Raw genomic sequence first — 16966 nt, 5'->3', positions numbered from 1 at the left:
CTGCTGATTAGGGGTTGATGGTCTTGAAGTGTGCTGTAACTGCTAGTGTTCTCGGTAGATTTGCTAACACGTTCGCTATCGCCCTCACAGACGACGTCCGTGATCTCGTAATCTTTTATTTTCTAAAAATTAAATTACCGTAATATTAATAATTGTATTAATATTAATAAGTAGCGTAATATTCGGAATGCTCGTAACTATTCTGTGACAGTATCTTTCTCCATGCCTTACAAGAGGATATATTGCGGTTAACACTAGGTTCACGGAGCACTAAAAGCGACTATTTTACACTATAAAAATAACAAGAATGTGCTGCCCAATTTTTTTTTTTTAATAACATATACTTAAAGAGATAAATATGTTGAACAATTTCTCATGAATGTGTCTTTAGAATTGTAATAATTGTAAATTAAAAATATTAGAACCCGTCATTTTGACTGGTCCCGTAAGACTAGTGTTAATAGAATCTTGTGACCATGATAGCTGTTGCTAAAGTAAACGAGAGTAGCGGACCTGTTGAGTCAAATTCATTTTGTATACTTCGTTCTGTAACGTCATAGTACAGGGGATAATACTCACAGATTTCATGACTTTCTTCTACTGAATTGTTTTAATATTTTATAAAGGAGGTACGTACCCAGTTATTCTAGACCAGATACGGTAAGTTACATATTTTGGAATAAATATCTGTCTTGACCCGTCGACACGACGGTGCCTGGGTCTATTTTAACCTGGAGTACGAAGATTGATGGAAATTTTTGGCAATTGCACTGAATGAAAAAAAAAATTGAATTGAATTAAAACCGAATTAAAAAATTAATAATTAATGAATATCGTCCTGAATAATATTGTCCTGGGTATCGTCAATTATTGCAGTTGTGAAAAAGGTCCGCTATTCGAGGGTAACACACTTTATAGAATATTAGTAATACGAGAGATTGTTTAATAACATGTGTACTATTGGAATGTACTAAATGCTTTCACTACTGGGTACACATAATTACTCAGAATATCTACCATTAGAACATATTTCAAGGTACGTGAAAATCAGCAAGCTATATATACATAATTACCATCTGTTTGATATTATCAGTTCGAAAGAAAACGAGCAAACACAATGTCACAGACATTCTATTAAAAAAAAAAAAAAGAAAAATAATAATGCTACAACAACCGATAATTTCGAACGAAACAACGAAATTCCTCTTAACCTTGCATTAGCCAGAGATAAACATGTGTCATCCACCCTATACTTTCCTCGTTCCACTATCTACGCCATTTTCTTAGAACAGAGTAGTCGCAAGCTATATTTTATTACGCTATCGCGGTATTTACGTCTTCGTATCCATGAAAATGCATGATTTCAATCGTTTGTGACGTCGATGCCAGAATCACCGTGTTTGACACGGGACTGAAGCACGAACGTGAGCACGTGTAGACGCAAACGCTTAGCTAACGCTTCGTCGTCGTGTGTCGTATTATTTTGTCAATAAACACCATTTGTGTAAAGAGCGGCCGGCGTCCTGCGTATTCTGGTTTTGAATGCGATTTTTTAATTTTTAAATATCTGAATCCTTTTGTGCTCAGGAATACTTAATCTCTTAAGTACGGCGCGATTGTCCGCGACTCTATCTCCCAGGTACGGCGCGCCTGGCCGCAGAAGGCACTAAAGCCACTATAGTGGTTCATACCGTTCAAACTCACGGTTTCCACGGAAACCGCTATAGTGGCGTACCGTTCAAACTGACACTTTCCATGGAAACCACTATAGTGGCGTTACCGTTCAAGCTGACGCTTTCCACGGAAACCGCTACAGTGGTTCGTACCGTTCAAACTGACACTTTCCATGGAAACCACTATAGTGGCGTTACCGTTCAAGCTGACGCTTTCCACGGAAACCGCTATAGTGGTTCGTACCGTTCAAACTGACACTTTCCATGGAAACCACTATAGTGGCGTTACCGTTCAAACCGACGCTTTCCACGAAAACCACTATAGTGGCGTTACCGTTCAAGCTGACGCTTTCCACGGAAACCGCTATAGTGGTTCGTACCGTTCAAACTGACACTTTCCATGGAAACCACTATAGTGGCGTTACCGTTCAAGCTGACGCTTTCCACGGAAACCGCTATAGTGGTTCGTACCGTTCAAACTGACACTTTCCATGGAAACCACTATAGTGGCGTTACCGTTCAAACCGACGCTTTCCACGAAAACCACTATAGTGGCGTTACCGTTCAAGCTGACGCTTTCCACGGAAACCGCTATAGTGGTTCGTACCGTTCAAACTGACACTTTCCATGGAAACCACTATAGTGGCGTTACCGTTCAAGCTGACGTTTTCCACGGAAGCCACTATAATGGCGTTACCGTTCAAATTGACGCTTTCCACGGAAGCCACTGTAGTGGCGTACAGTGCCGAAGAGGTTAAAGAAACGAACGGCGCCGAGAGTTCAAAACCAGAATAGCCCGGTGAATAGTGGCTCGCTCGTTCGCTGACACCTTCGACAAACTCCGTTGGCGGTGCGCGTCGCTTGAGCGTACCGAATTTCATTCCCGAATATCCTGCGCGTAGCAGCGAAATTCGTTTTTGTCTAAGGCAACGTCTCCGGTCTCCTGTCTAACGCCGCCGCCGGAAGTGACCACGATCCACGCGATCGAGCCGCCGGAAGTGGTCCCAGCGATCGTCGGTGTCCAAGATGCCTCGAACCAGACGGACGCGCCGGAAACGGAAGATCCGGATCCACCGGCGCTGTTGCAACCAGCGGAGTCGGCCACGAGCGTTAAACAGGAGCAGAGTGGCATAATGAGTCCTTGCCAGGCACTGAACCCGACCAACCTGTCCGCGACGGCGACGAACCTGACGAACCTGACGAATTTCGAGGTCGTTGCACCCGCGCCGGAAAAGCTCTGCAACGTCGTCCGGATCACGACCACCACCACGACAACCGTCAATCCGACGGTTTGCAACTTCGTCGGCAAGGTGGACAAAGGGGAGAACACCGTCATCAACATGATTGACTGCCCGAAGTACTCGGTCACGAAGGAGTGCAGGAGCGTCACCGCGATTGACAGGACCATCGAGCACGTGGTCAGGCACGCGAAAAGGCCTCACGAGACCAGAGGTCACGTGGACGAGGAGGGCGACGAGGAGGATGAGATGAGTTGCAGGGACATCAGGAGCGGGCCGAGGATCATCGAGATCACGGAGGAGAATTGCGACAGCTTTCACGAGAACCTCGAGTTCTTTGGGAGGAGGAGGGATCATCCGCTGGACCGGCACAAGGAGAGGAAGAGGAGCTACGCGGCGGACGCTGCTGCAGAACAGGATGCTGAAGAGGACACCCAGGTGGCGGAGAAGTTCGAGGTGAGGTTCTTGCTGTTTGATATTTTTAATCGAGGATAGTATTGAAATTGCTATGCTTGGTCCTATTTAAAGTAGTACAACCCTGAAGAGAGAAAGAACTTTTCGCCCCTGTTTCTCACAATTGATGCATCAAATCTTTATTTCGCACAAAGATAAACCATAGCCCTCCACATCTTCCAGGCTGAAGCATCCAAACCCGAAGAAGCGGAGGCGCCGGAGACCCACATGCCCATCAGTTTCGTGTCGACGGAGCCCCCCGAAGAGTCTCAGAAGCCAGCAGAAGAGTCGAGCGAGTCAAAGATGCCATTCGACAATTCGAACCGTGACAATTGTAGTAAAAACGAAGACGATCATGCAGCCCATGGTCGACCACAGATCAGCGTGAAATCATTCGACATGCCGAACATCGACTGCGAGGAGCACGAAGCCGAGAAGGTGGTGGTGAAGCAAGAAGCTGAAGAGTCGGCGTACGACGAGTACGCGTACAACTGCGAGGCTGCGACTTTGGAGAAGCCGAAGAGGCATTCGGTAGAAAAATCACATCCTGGTATCGAGAACGTGGTCGAGAAGCTGAAGAAAAACGCGGCCGCGGCCCTGCAAGAGACAGCGCCTCAGAGGATCGAGGAGACCACGAAGGAGAAGCCTGCGAACAACGTGGGGTCGCAGAGGCAATCCGAACCAACGCCGAGGAAGCTGGAGAACGGTCTGAAGAAGCACATCCTGAAGTCCTGCGAGAACGTGCAGTTCGACAGTCACGAGGTTCCGAAGAACCCTGAAGACCCTGCACCTGAGGTGAACGGCTCCGCGAGCCACACGCAGCAGGATCAGTTCAAGTGCTCCCCCACAACGGAGACCGCAACGTCGGTGAACAAGCTGATCCTGTCCAGAGAGTTCTTCTTAAACGACAACAACAACGACACCAGGAGCAACAACAACAACATCAAGCAAGCCGACAGCAGCGAGCCGATTGTGAAGAAGGAGCAAAGCTCTTCCGTCGTTGCTTGCAATCTGGAGGAGGTCAAGTGCTTCGACAACGACGTTCTCACCCCGAAGAAGCACCGGAGGGTCCCAGAAGACGCGTACGAATCAGACAATCAAAGCACGAAGCCTCGGGCGAACCCTAAACAGAGGCTCGCCGTTGATATTAGTGGTTTGGAGTTGCTCTCGAACAGCATCGAGCAGCTGGAGCACCTGAAGCCGGACACCCAGAACAATTCTATGTCTGACGACCTTGAGAAATCGCCTGTCAGGGCTAACTTGATTTCTCCTCACGGAGAGAGCAATAATAATAACAATAACAACGTGGACAGTCCGTTGGGTTTGTTGTGTGCTCTGGCGGAGCAGAGGTTCATGGAGGAGGTCGGCGACAAGGTGCCTAGGAAGTTGAACCTGGAGAGTTCAGAGGAGATATCTCGTGCTGGTAGGTTGCTGTTGAATTTAGGGAGGATCGGTCATCATGGGAGCGAGGGGGGATCCGCTCAGGATAAGAGGAAGTACGTGCAAACTGATGCTGAGAGCAACCAGAGCTCCAAGAGGTTCAAGAGCGACGCGGAGCTCGAGAACGATGAGGCGAAGTGTGACGTCAGTTACGACGATAAGCAGAGAGCGGAGAGTCTGCAGGACGAGGTGATCTTCAGGGCGAAGAAGAAGACTAAGAGGAGCATAGACTTCTCGGAGAGAAGCGAAGAGGTCGATGAGGAAGATGAGGAAACGATCAAAGAGAATGCCGTTGACCGGAACGGTTCCTTCAAGAACTCCGATTACGAGAGCAACGAGGCATTCGACGAATTTGACGTAGCCTATGATCGATACCAGAGGAACGGAGTGTACTGTCAGAGAGAGAGTGTGGGGGATACTATGTCGGACTCTGATATGGAGTCGTATCACAAGGAAGCTGCGGAGGATGCAGAAGAGATGGATGGCAGTAACAGAGATATGAGCAGAAGACTGTCCGCAGGGGAATATCGTGATTGCCATGATTACAGGAATTTGCAGGCCAAATTGGACGCGAAGAAGTTCATCGCGCGAAAGGGTCACATGGATAACGATGCAGATTGGCCGAACATGGACGCCATGGAGCTGGACATGAGGGTTAGGCTGGCGGACATTCAGAGGCAGTATAGGGAGAAGCAGAAGGAGCTGTCTAAGCTCACCCCGAAGAAGGAGGAGAAAAAGAGTCCTGGCAGACCGAGGAAGAAGAGCCACTCTTCGAGGTAAAATCTGTAATCTGGTTTTTGTTGTTTCACTTTCTTATGCCGAATATTTTTCTCCCGGATTCGGATGAAACACCAAATTCTGCGCAAAAAAGTGTTATACCATTTAAAATTAATAATTAGTGTTTGGTATAATATATTTTTTACGTAGAGTTTAGTGCTTTATCTGAACTCGTGAAAAAGTATTGGGAATTCTGTTTAAAAAACTGAAGGTGACTTCAAATGAGTTAATGAGATTGATAATTTTCTGATAATTTACAGTTCGGATCACGGGCCACTCGCTTCACCACCGATGCTGGAGCCCATATCTTCACCGCAGAAATCGCCGGCGCACTCGTTGGATGGAACACCACCGCCATTGCCCTCGACTGTCCTAGCTATGCCCAGATGCAACGTAAATTTGGTGAAACTGGGTGAGCCAAGAAGTCACATTAAACTGTTGGACAGTATACCAAGCATTCCGATCCCCGTCCCGCCAGTCGCCTCGCCGATTACTGTTCTACCATCGAACAAAACGCCGCAGGACGACGACGAGAAAAGCACCGGAGGGGTGAGTTACTGTTGCTATCATGCTAGAGCCCCTACAAATCCGTTCCAATTGGATTCGGTTTAGAATTACAATTTAGGTATCATGTTAACATTAGTGTCGCGCGAATTTCGTGCAATTCGCATATTCACTTCAACGTTAAGAAATATCTTTAAATATTTTTATGAAAACTAAAAATTCCCTGCGTCAACTGCAGGAAATAGAAACCAAAAAGAGAAAGTTCTTTCTTTCTTTAAAATTTTAATAGATTTAAAATAATATATCGACATTCTTAAATTTATTTAATCTTCTTACTATTTTAAAGTTATTTTGTCGTAAATTCATAAAACAAAAAATAACCGAGAAAGTCTATTTTTCAGTAAAATTGTACTATTGTATTTTTGCACCGATGTCTTCAATTATTCGTTTAATGCACATTACTGATTTTACGATATTTAAATAAATTATGGTAATGTATTTCCAGCTGGGGTACGACACCTCGTCACCGGCACCAACTGTGGCAAGTTCGAGTTCCGCTTCGAAGAAACGGAAAGTCGGTCGGCCCAGGAAGCTGATGTGCACATCCGGAAGCGTGAGACACTTAACGGAGACGATTGTTGCAAAGAAACCCAAAAACAAGAGCTCGCTGGTGGGCTATGTCTTGTCGTCGAAGAACAGACACCTTCAGACCAAGGTAAGCTAATTTTGAGAGTGTAAGATGCTTCTCGAAGGAAGACGTTTGAAGTGCACCGGTGATCATAATTAATGTGCCATATTTTGGACGCTTATACTGTAAAACAATTTTTACATGGTTACAAAAATACAGCATTTATCGCATTGTATATCACATAAAAATTTGCAGTACCTTACTTACATTAAACGTCGTTATTTACTAAAAATATTACCTACGAAAAACAAACAGATTATTAAAATCAAATTTGAATTATTAAACTAGTTATACACTCCACTCTAGTTACCATTATTTAATGAGTCTCGTGTGGATGACAATTATCACAATTATGGCGTCTATATCGTACAAATATGTTCAAATAATTTATTTGGTTAGTGATTTATTAGAATTTCATGCAGCTTCATTTTACTTCGAATTTCCAGAAAACATTAATGTTGTGAAATTTCTTGATATTTCTTAGGAAAATACAGATTTGCATAAATTTTTATAATTCAATTGTGATCACCGGTGTACTTCAGATCCTTCCTTTCGAGAAACAGGCCACGGTGCGCATAATGGTTTTTCTGCAATTGAAACAATTTCTTTGCAGTACGTGAGCAAGGCTTCGTACACACCGTTGCCCTTCAAGGGCGTGATCTCCACGATGAAATCCTCGACGAAGAACCACAAGTCCGGAAAATTGAAACCAAAACCCGTCAAAGAAACGCCTCTGCACAACAAGAACGTGATAAGCTCGATAGTCGCGGAGAAAGCGAAATTGAGTCAAGAGCTGAAGCTGGAGAAACAGAGCAAAATAAAGTCAAAGCTGAAAACGGAAGTGAAGGTGAAAACTTGGGAAGACGACGAATCTAACAGCGTTATGGAGAACGTGTTGCCTGAACCTGTCGCACAGGAACCAATAAAGGTAACGTAGCAACAGGAAGCAACAGCTTATACGGCTGGCAGTGTTTGCCTGCTGCAAAAATGAATCAGTATAATAACCACTCGTTCCTACGATGCAGTAGCGTATACCAAACTGAACGCAATTAATTCGTAAACGCTTCGGACCTTGATTTTATTTATTAAGATTAAGAAGCATACTAAAAAGTACCACTTTCTCATAAGCTTTTACTGTGCATATTTATTTGCACGTTTTCCTTAGTATTAATAATTTCCAGAACAGTTGAACCCCTTTACAAAATGAGAATAAATGTAAATAAGAGTGGTAATATAAAGTTAATTTATTTAATTATTACTCATTATATAAATTTTCAGTTTGCTCGACGGGTCCCAGTATTTTCAATTGACGAGGAACTATTCAACAAATTTATTTCTGTATTTCATGATTAATAAATAATATAAATTTTATCATACGTGTATTTTATAATATTTTAATATTTTATCATAATATAAGTTTGATCGTTTTAGGAAGTTCCGGTGGAGGCGACAGAGACGGTCGAGAATGAGATAGAGCGAAGCCACCATGAGAAGTCGAAGAAGAAGAAGCGAAAGTCGAGCTCGTCGTCGCCATCGCGGCACAAGTCGAGCGACAGGGAGAGGAAGGAGTCGAAACGCCGGAAATCGGTCGAGTGCAAAGAGTGCAAGGAATGCGCGAAAGCCGCGAAGGCCGAGAAGCCCGAGAAGACCGAGAAGCCGGAGAAGCCGGAAGTCGTCAACAAGTGCAAATTAACGTCGTCGCACTTGGCCATTGACCAGCTGAGGGTTCTCACGGCGATGGGCGGGCTATTTTATGCCGGGAGGTTGAACGCCGTTCAGGCTCCCGACGTTTATGCTATCACGCTGGACGGCGAACGAGGCAATAGACCTCACATCCATTCCAGGGAGGAGATTCTGCAAGACGCGGTAAATTAACGTCGATTCATTCATCCGTTCTTTTCGCTAGAAAACAAGTTTCGTCGAAACACCCTTCGATGTCCAAAGGATTCTTGATTTCAGAACTTGCGACAGTGTTTTTACTGTTTCATATTTGACCTACTCATTTTGACCATAAATGCATAAAATTCGCAGTTTAGTAGAAAGAATTAAGTGTAACAAGGTTTCCATTTAACAAGTGACTGTACCAAAGTCAAATTCTTAATCTATGCAAGTAACTCTAACAATTTAATCACTCAACTATAATATATAATTAATAAATCATGCAGCTTGCTAATGTATTTAAGATAATTGCACTATTCGATGCAAGAAGTAACTGTGGCATCAACGGTAACTGTAATATAAATCAGTAGAACAAGTCAACGTTGAATCTGGTATGATACAGGAGCAGGAATGAGTTGAAGTTTGACTATGTGTGCTCTTGCTGGTCACAGATCGTAGAAGTCTGTCCTGCTTCGGCGAAAGAGTTACCACCTGGCACAAGACTTTGCGCTTATTGGAGCCAGCAATATCGGTGCTTGTATCCGGGCACTTCCGTGGAACCGACGGAACCGGACCCAGAGCTCGATGAGAAATTCGTCAGCGTGGAGTTCGACGACGGCGATAGCGGGAGAATCCCTTTGGACGACATCAGATTGTTGCAACCTGACTACCCAGTTGTCGGTACGCATCTGCAACTTTGTATTCATTTATTTCGTGCAGAAAGTACATTGCAACGGTGCACTGAATTAATACAATCAATCAATTATGAAATCGTTTACTACAGACGGTTTCGACTTAATTTAACATGCACTTGAACATATTTTACAACCTGATACTCGATAGACTCTGTAAGTTTTCATGTGGACTAAAACATTCTCTAACGCATTGGAAGTTTTCATTTCTGCACACATTTTGCCTTCATGAATTGCTGTCTAACTGATTGAATTTCGCATTGTAGAGTACGATCCAAATCCGTTGTTGTCACTGGGCAAACGTCGAAGACAGACGTCCGTGTCCACGGACGACAAGCGTTCGTCCAGCACCATGCAAGCCTCTTCATTGAACGCAAACAACGCAGTGCAGACTGTCACCTCCACAACATGTTGCTACGTCTCTTCGTCGGATGGTCAGTCGCTGGAACGACACAAATCCGACGACGTCGACGCGAAAGATCAGGAGGAATATCGCGAAAGGAAACGCATGAAGAAGAGGAGGAGGGACAAGTTGAAGAGGCTGCAGGAGGCTCAAGAGGGGAAGAAGAAGCACAGGAAGCACAAATGCTGCGACGAACACAGGAAACACAGGCATAGGAAACACCGAAAGCACAAGCACAAACATAGCCACCAGAGCAGCAGCCATAGCGATGGGAGTCATATCAGGTTTGTTCTTCTGTTAAGTTACAGAGTGCATATAATATAATACCCTTGGGTTAAAAAATAATACTAGATAAATATATTAATATAGAGAATATTTCCATATCGTTCATGCGTTGTCTTTAAACAATTTTCCAGTGGCGGAGAGAGCTGCTGCAGCCAGAAGAGCGAGGAAGAAGTAGTAAGAGAGGCAGCAGTGACTACGGTCGAAAACGACGAAGTAGCAACCGAGGAGGAACCGATACCTCAAGAAGAGATCGTTGAAGTTGCTCCTGTAGAGCAGATCAAGGAATCTGTTCGCGAAGAGAAACACGAAAAGCCGAAAAAGTCGGACAAGAAGACGAAAATTCGCGAGCGGCAGGAGTCCGTGGAGAGTCGCAGTAAAATGGCCGCGTTCCTACCTGCCAGGCAGTTATGGGGTTGGGCCGGGAAAGGCTACAGGCGACGTGGTGCTAAAGGGAGGGCCAAGAAGCAATTCTTCAAGGCCATTCAACGCGGAAGCGAAACTATTCAAATCGGCGACAGTGCAGTATTTTTATCGACCGGTAGACCGGACAGACCCTACATTGGGCGCATCGAATCCATGTGGGAAACTTCCAGTTCCAACATGATTGTCAAGGTCAAGTGGTTTTATCATCCCGAGGAGACGGTTGGGTGTCCCACAAACTTGAAATACCCGGTAAGAACTGTTCTTTTTACGCAACATTTACTTGGTACATGTCAGATCGCGCTTTGATCTATTCAATTTTGCGTTATATATTTCTTAATTTATAATACTCCGTTGAGATTAACACGTTCACGCCGGCGCTGCTGTTTGTGTTTCTCGCCGTGGGGCGGCGCTCGTAATCATTATTTACTTCCTTTCAATTAGTACACATTAAATTTTCATTATTTAAATTTTCAAGTGTACTAACGTCTTACTTACATGTAATCGCATTCTTCGCTCGCTGTTGAATCTGTTTTCTCAGTTCCACATACAATTATATCTTTCAGGTGTCCACTCGAAACTTTGAATGTTTACCTGATAGGTCAAATTTTATCTGGAAGTGGGGAAACCGACGCTGGCATATTTTTTTCAATTTGTTTGGTGCGGGATGTTCAGTTTGACTGAATTGAACGACGCCAAGCGCTCCAAAATTTAGCGGGGTGCCATCTTGAATTGCGCGCATGCGCGGGGCGCTACTGTGCTGGCACCATATCTAACGATCGAAAAGTAACTACAATTCGTGTACACTTTTTAACATGGAGTTGACACTCTCGAGTGTGAGTTACCGGTGGTACGCGCCTGCGCGAACGTGTTAACATTGATATTCTTAAACTGTTTTGAACTTAAACGTCCAATCTTTAAAAAGTGTTCAAATATCACTGTGGTCGAATATAGAGACATTATCGTAACTGTAAAAAGAGAACTCTGAGGACCCATCGCGTCGACGAGTTCCGCATCTTTAACGTTAACTGTTTCATGGCTGTATAAGAAGTAACGCAACTTTCTCACTGTCCCAGGGCGCGCTGTTCGAGTCCCCCCACATGGACGAGAACGACGTACAGACAATCTCTCACAAATGCGAGGTGCTACCGCTGGAAGAATATACGGATAAGCTAGGTAAAGAACCGCACAGGTACCTAACGATCTACGACAATAACGACATGTATTATTTGGCCGGTGACTACGACCCCACCACGTACCTCTTGACTATGCAACCGGGGGTTGTTTGAGAACAGCTAAAGCTGACGATTAAGCTAACGGGTGTTACTTAATTGCCGTCAGCAACCTGATCGAATACTGCGAAATAACTATGAAACGCCGTGGTCGCGTTTAACCAGCACAGTTGGGAACTTACGGTTTGCAGCGAAGCAACACGCTTTCGGGGCGAATGGACGGGATGGATGATGATGATTCGAGCGGCGACGAATTTCGCAAACGAAAGCCGTTCGTCGGAGGGATGGAACGTTTTCAACGAACAAAACAGCTTCGATTGTACTTTTGACGGAACCCCGCGGGTTTCGACCACAAGGCACAAGCATTATTTATTACCGCATTGTGAACGGTACATCTTACTTTCCCCTAATCTCTCTACGTTGTTGCGGCCGTTGATTTGCATTTAACCGATTTCCGGGGGAATGCGTGGCACCGTTGATCGAGATTCTCGAAGCCGCGAGAACCGGTTGTTGATTCGAATAGTTTATCTTGCGTCTTTCATGCGCGTTCGCGTCCGAACGTGTCGAGCTTATTTTTCTTTCGCCGGTGAATCATTGTCGAATGAACACGGGTCCCCGTGTTCCCGGTTCGTTGTTACGATTAGCGGGAGAGCGATAAGACAAACAACAGACAAGTGCAATGACGAGTTGTTTCGTTGTTCAAGAGGTATATATCAGACTTGGCCTGGTATTGTGATAGTTTTATATACGGGCACGCCCGATCGAGACGGCCGAGTAAGCAGGAGGCTTGTGCCTTGTGTAACAGAATTCAAAACCGAAAAGGGGACTCTCTGTCTTTTCTGCGGTTACCGGTGAATGCGCACCGATGGCAAGACCGTTCTCGAGAGCGCAGGAGACGGCGTGTATAACAATTCTGTATAGGAGAGATGCAATAAGTATACCGAGCGGCATTACGACGACGCGAGAGAATCTACGAGAGAAGACTCCTCTCGGAATTGAGAATGTTTTATTGACTGTGTATATACTATACATGCATAGAGTCTATATATGGATGTTGTACATAAACGTTAAGTATCTAACTACGAAAGAGACTCGCCTCTAATTGTTAATCGTTAGACCCGTGTTTAATAATACAAGTATCGTCCGGAAACCCTCAAGAAACGAACGACGAGCGAGAGGAGATTCCCACGGGAATTCTCCTGGATCTCTTTAGACCGAGGAGAACGAGCTACCAGGATTTTCGAGGCCCCCAGGTTTTCCAAATAGAGACCTTATTCAATACTCTCGCGTTCCACGCAAATACACACCAACACATACACACAGGGATACCAGTATATGTACTTAGATTAAGAATCGCCTGCTCGTGTCCCTTCGATTCTTTCCCTGGTCTTGATACACAATGGTCGCTCGATAAGCGAGCGACTTCCGGGGCTCCAGGGGCGGGCGCTTCCGCTAAGTGGCCGGCGCGCGACCAATCACGAGCGTAGGGCGCGGTTGCGCGTAGAGGGAGCTACTGGCTTGTCGAGTGACAGGTGTAATTGGTTTCTCGTAGGATTTAGGGGATGATAGATCGATTGTGATGCGAGCAGGTGTCCTTCTCGTTTTATTTCTCAACAATGCAAGGGAAACAGGACCGGTGGAGCTGACTAGGTGCTACGCACAACCTGTTCGTGGGCTACGCGCTTATTGTTCCCAAACCGTCGATCCTGAGGCAGAGGTGTTGCTGTCGATTGTTGATAAATTGTCGATAAATTGTCGACTGTCTTATTTATACCTGACGATGTGTCGATATTATTGTTAAACTGCATAGAAGCGGCCGAGGTGCAACGCGTTAAGTTAGTTATATCTCGACTACGGATTTTACGCGGTTAGGGCAAACCTGTGAGATACAAAAACGTAGAAGCTTCGATCGAATTGAACACTTTATTCGCTGGAAGTCTATTGTGCTGTATAAAAAGGAAGCTTAAGAAACTCTTTCTTCACATAACAATTCTAAATGGAATTATTAGAGCTTAATCAGTTGGATGTTATTGACATTCATCGATAGTCGCACCTCTATTCGGGATTAGACAACGGCGGAACTCGTTAGCGTCAAGGTCTTCTCATCATAGTGGCTCGCGAAAGTATCTGGACGATTATTTTTGCGGTTTTTGAGCAAACGAATTGTGTATTCTCAATTGGGAAATTCAGGAGACGTTATCGATTAAATTATACAGAAAATGTTGAGTTGGCATTGTTTGTAAAAATTTCTTCTGAAAACCATGCAGTGTCGCATGGAATAAACTCAAAACGCGTTCGAAAGAGGACAAGCGAGAAGTTGGATCTTGACAGGATTCGTAAAGCAGAGTGTACACAAAAGCAATGAGAAAAAGCTCATATAAAACTGTGTTTCTATTTGACCTTGTTCCAAAGTTGTAACTACTTCCGTGTTTCAATAATCCACGACATTACGAAGTACTTCTAGCTAGAGAACTGAACAATTGAACTGTACACTGAAATTCATAAGCTCATGTATGCATAACGTAAACGCTTGAGATTGGCATGATACAAAGCGATGTTTAATAATTGTACAAAACCGAGGATAATCATTTGGAGCAATTTCTACGGAGATAGGCTATCGCAGATTATTAAAACACAAAAGTATCTATAAATAAATAATACTAAATAAAACAGTTAAAACTATAGGGGGTTGTTAGAAAAACATTGTTTAAAATCAGTACCGATCAAGGGACCGTCTATTGAAGTACGTTGTAAATAAAACGCTTATAGGGGGACCTCGGAAAAAATTGTCAGGACAAAGGGTCGAAATCCGCAAACATAAGCGTTCGAATACTTTCGCAAATCGCCATAAGCTCCCCCGGCGAGCTTGCTTTCTCCGAATTCAGGGGACCTTCCATGCCGGAAAGGGAAGATACGAATTGTACTGTGTTGACTCGAGAGGACGGCGCTCGATCGCGATCCTCGATCGATTCCCTGTTTCGTCAAGGCCACGCCCTTGTCCTTTTTGGTTTGCGCGACGATCGCTGCCGAGAACAGGATTTTATCTGCTGCTCGGAACGGGACGAGGCACGATCTTAGTACAAACTGCAGTTACAATAATCGGCCATGCGGTTTCGGCGACGACGATAAAGGTACTTACTTACTTGTGCGTCGTGAACGCGTGCGATCACTCCACGGTGTCCCATGGACGCGGACATCGGTCTCCGATAGATCACGATCTCCGTTTCTACTGTAAGCGATCGTTCATCGCACGCCGACGCGACGAGATCAATTCGTCGCCGATATCCGGGGCGACAGATCGATAGATCGCCTTCTCTAGCCAGTATCGATCGCGCACGCCATGCACGGTCTCTGTATATTTCCATGGTATTTTGTAGAGCTGTGCGGGAGCCCGAAAATGTCGGGCCGGGTCGGGATTCTCGAAATTTCTCGACGAGCTTCATTCAACGGGACCGCGAACTGAAATTGTTTAATGTATTCCAAGAATATACGATCTCAGTTCGCGATTGGATCGATCAAATTTGCTCCGGCAATCCCGACATTTTTTTCTCACGAGATACATTCGAAAAATCGATTATTGATCGCGCATAGTGTGTAACGAGGCGAGAAGTGCGAAAATTCAAATCAGCGCGTATTCTTGCGAATACTTCCAATTTGTCGGGTATCCCGATTTGACTAAAACAATTTCCGGCCCGACCCGGCCCGAGTTCTCGCGCGCCTCTAGTATTTTCGTCGTTTCCCTGGGGAATCACCTTATACTGACTTATCCTCGACGCTTCGGTTCTGTGAGAAGCAGCTTACGCGTAGACACAACGTAGAGGAGGCATGTTCGCTTGTAGATTTGTAAATATACGTAGACTAGGTATAGTATCTAAGGAAATGTCGGTGTCCTCGATCGTTTTTTTATACACGACCCGATCGAATTTACCTGTACCGCGCCGCGGATCTAGCCTTCCGCTCGGCGATTTTTCTTCGACGAATGAAGCGAAACGGAAGTATACCGGTCCAAAGGAATCATATCTAGAATCTAGAGTATGGATCGGTGCGTAGGCGATAACGTATTAATGGCTAATCACTCTAAACGGCTCCGCGCCGGAACGTTTCGTCGATTATCAGCGCCGTAGTGAGATTTTTGAAGCGCTCGTGCGATCTGTTGCGGAAACGATGCTGTCGGTTCGAAGGTATTCGCGAAATTGCGTGATTGATCGATTTCAATGATCGTCGAGTATCTTCTCAAGCTCAATATTCTGAACAATTGTTTCTCATGCACGTACAGTGGATGATGGAATCGTTACAGCTGCTTACATGGACAATTTTATACTAAAATAATCAATTTTTTCATGGAAACCTTGCTACACTGAATAATTATTATTTGCTCATAGAGTACCGCTAATTGCGAATTTAACAATACTCGGATAAGAAATATGGTTTTCGTATTGGGAATAATTTGATCACTCACTGTATTTGACATTCTCTTTTTTTTTTATTTGACATTGTACATATTTCCAATTTTTCTGATACGTTCACATTTGTTTGGATTAAGTGGATGGGCGAAAGATTCATTCTCGCTTATGCTTTTCCTTCGTAGTACACGATTTTTAGTTATGAAATTGAGTTCGATTTGAAAACTAACTCAGGCCTAACCCCGAGCTTCGTGAATTATAATGCGAATCGTAATGTCGAAAATATTCTCGAAGGACTCTTTCGAAGAAGTTGTTGAGAATGTTGAGGTTGATAGCATCAAAAGATCATTGAAATTGATGGTCCCTTCTGGTAAACAATTACCGAGTTTCTCGGTAACAGACTTGGTAACCGAGTCCGTGCTCTCAGCGGCGAAATAATTAATGCAAACAAATTCCCCCTCGCGCACAGACATATTTTCGTTGATTCTGTGCGAGAAGGATCCCCATTAACCCATTAAGCCCCTGGCTAATAAAACGATTTTTACGTATGTAATTATTTCTTCCTTATCAAATCACACGGAAAAGCATACAAATGCTTCGAGTGAAATTTTCAATCTTCTCTGATAAATAAGATAACTTACAATAACCGTAAAATACATAGGTAAAATACTTACCCTTTTGACGAGATATACACTATGAAAATATATAAAACTGACTTCTCATAATTTAAGACAAAATTGATTGATCACTATGTAAATACTCCAACAAATTTCCGAAGACGAGGTCACGAATTAATCAGTACACTTAACGACTGCAATATGAACACTAGGATTCGTTAGTAAAAATTCTCCGGAAAAAGATTTTGCAAATGTTGCGTTAA

At 44.3% G+C, this 16966-nt stretch overlaps 1 protein-coding gene across 6 annotated transcripts in view; it reads left to right on the top strand.

Annotated features, from left to right (window-relative positions):
* Positions 1-13640, top strand: part of Wge (BAH domain and coiled-coil containing protein winged eye) — a 153044-nt gene extending 139404 nt beyond the window's left edge. For 4 of the 6 annotated variants that reach the window (XM_076789790.1, XM_076789788.1, XM_076789785.1 and 1 more), the window contains 10 exons: positions 2576-3367; positions 3548-5580; positions 5842-6130; positions 6591-6800; positions 7387-7701; positions 8205-8639; positions 9104-9332; positions 9610-10030; positions 10163-10703; positions 11528-13640. In XM_076789790.1, coding sequence (XP_076645905.1) covers positions 2576-3367; positions 3548-5580; positions 5842-6130; positions 6591-6800; positions 7387-7701; positions 8205-8639; positions 9104-9332; positions 9610-10030; positions 10163-10703; positions 11528-11740 — 5478 coding nt within the window. In that variant the 3' untranslated portion in view covers positions 11741-13640. The remainder of the gene's footprint in view (positions 1-2575; positions 3368-3547; positions 5581-5841; positions 6131-6590; positions 6801-7386; positions 7702-8204; positions 8640-9103; positions 9333-9609; positions 10031-10162; positions 10704-11527) is intronic. The other 2 variants (XM_076789789.1, XM_076789787.1) reach the window with 1 other exon arrangement.
* Positions 13641-16966: the final 3326 nt, after the last annotated feature.

The sequence above is a fragment of the Halictus rubicundus genome, chromosome 6, assembly GCF_050948215.1.
Source record: "Halictus rubicundus isolate RS-2024b chromosome 6, iyHalRubi1_principal, whole genome shotgun sequence".
Lineage (NCBI taxonomy): Eukaryota > Metazoa > Arthropoda > Insecta > Hymenoptera > Halictidae > Halictus > Halictus rubicundus.
The sequence above is the reverse complement of the archived record's forward strand: the minus strand, read 5'-3'. Positions and strand labels throughout refer to the sequence as shown.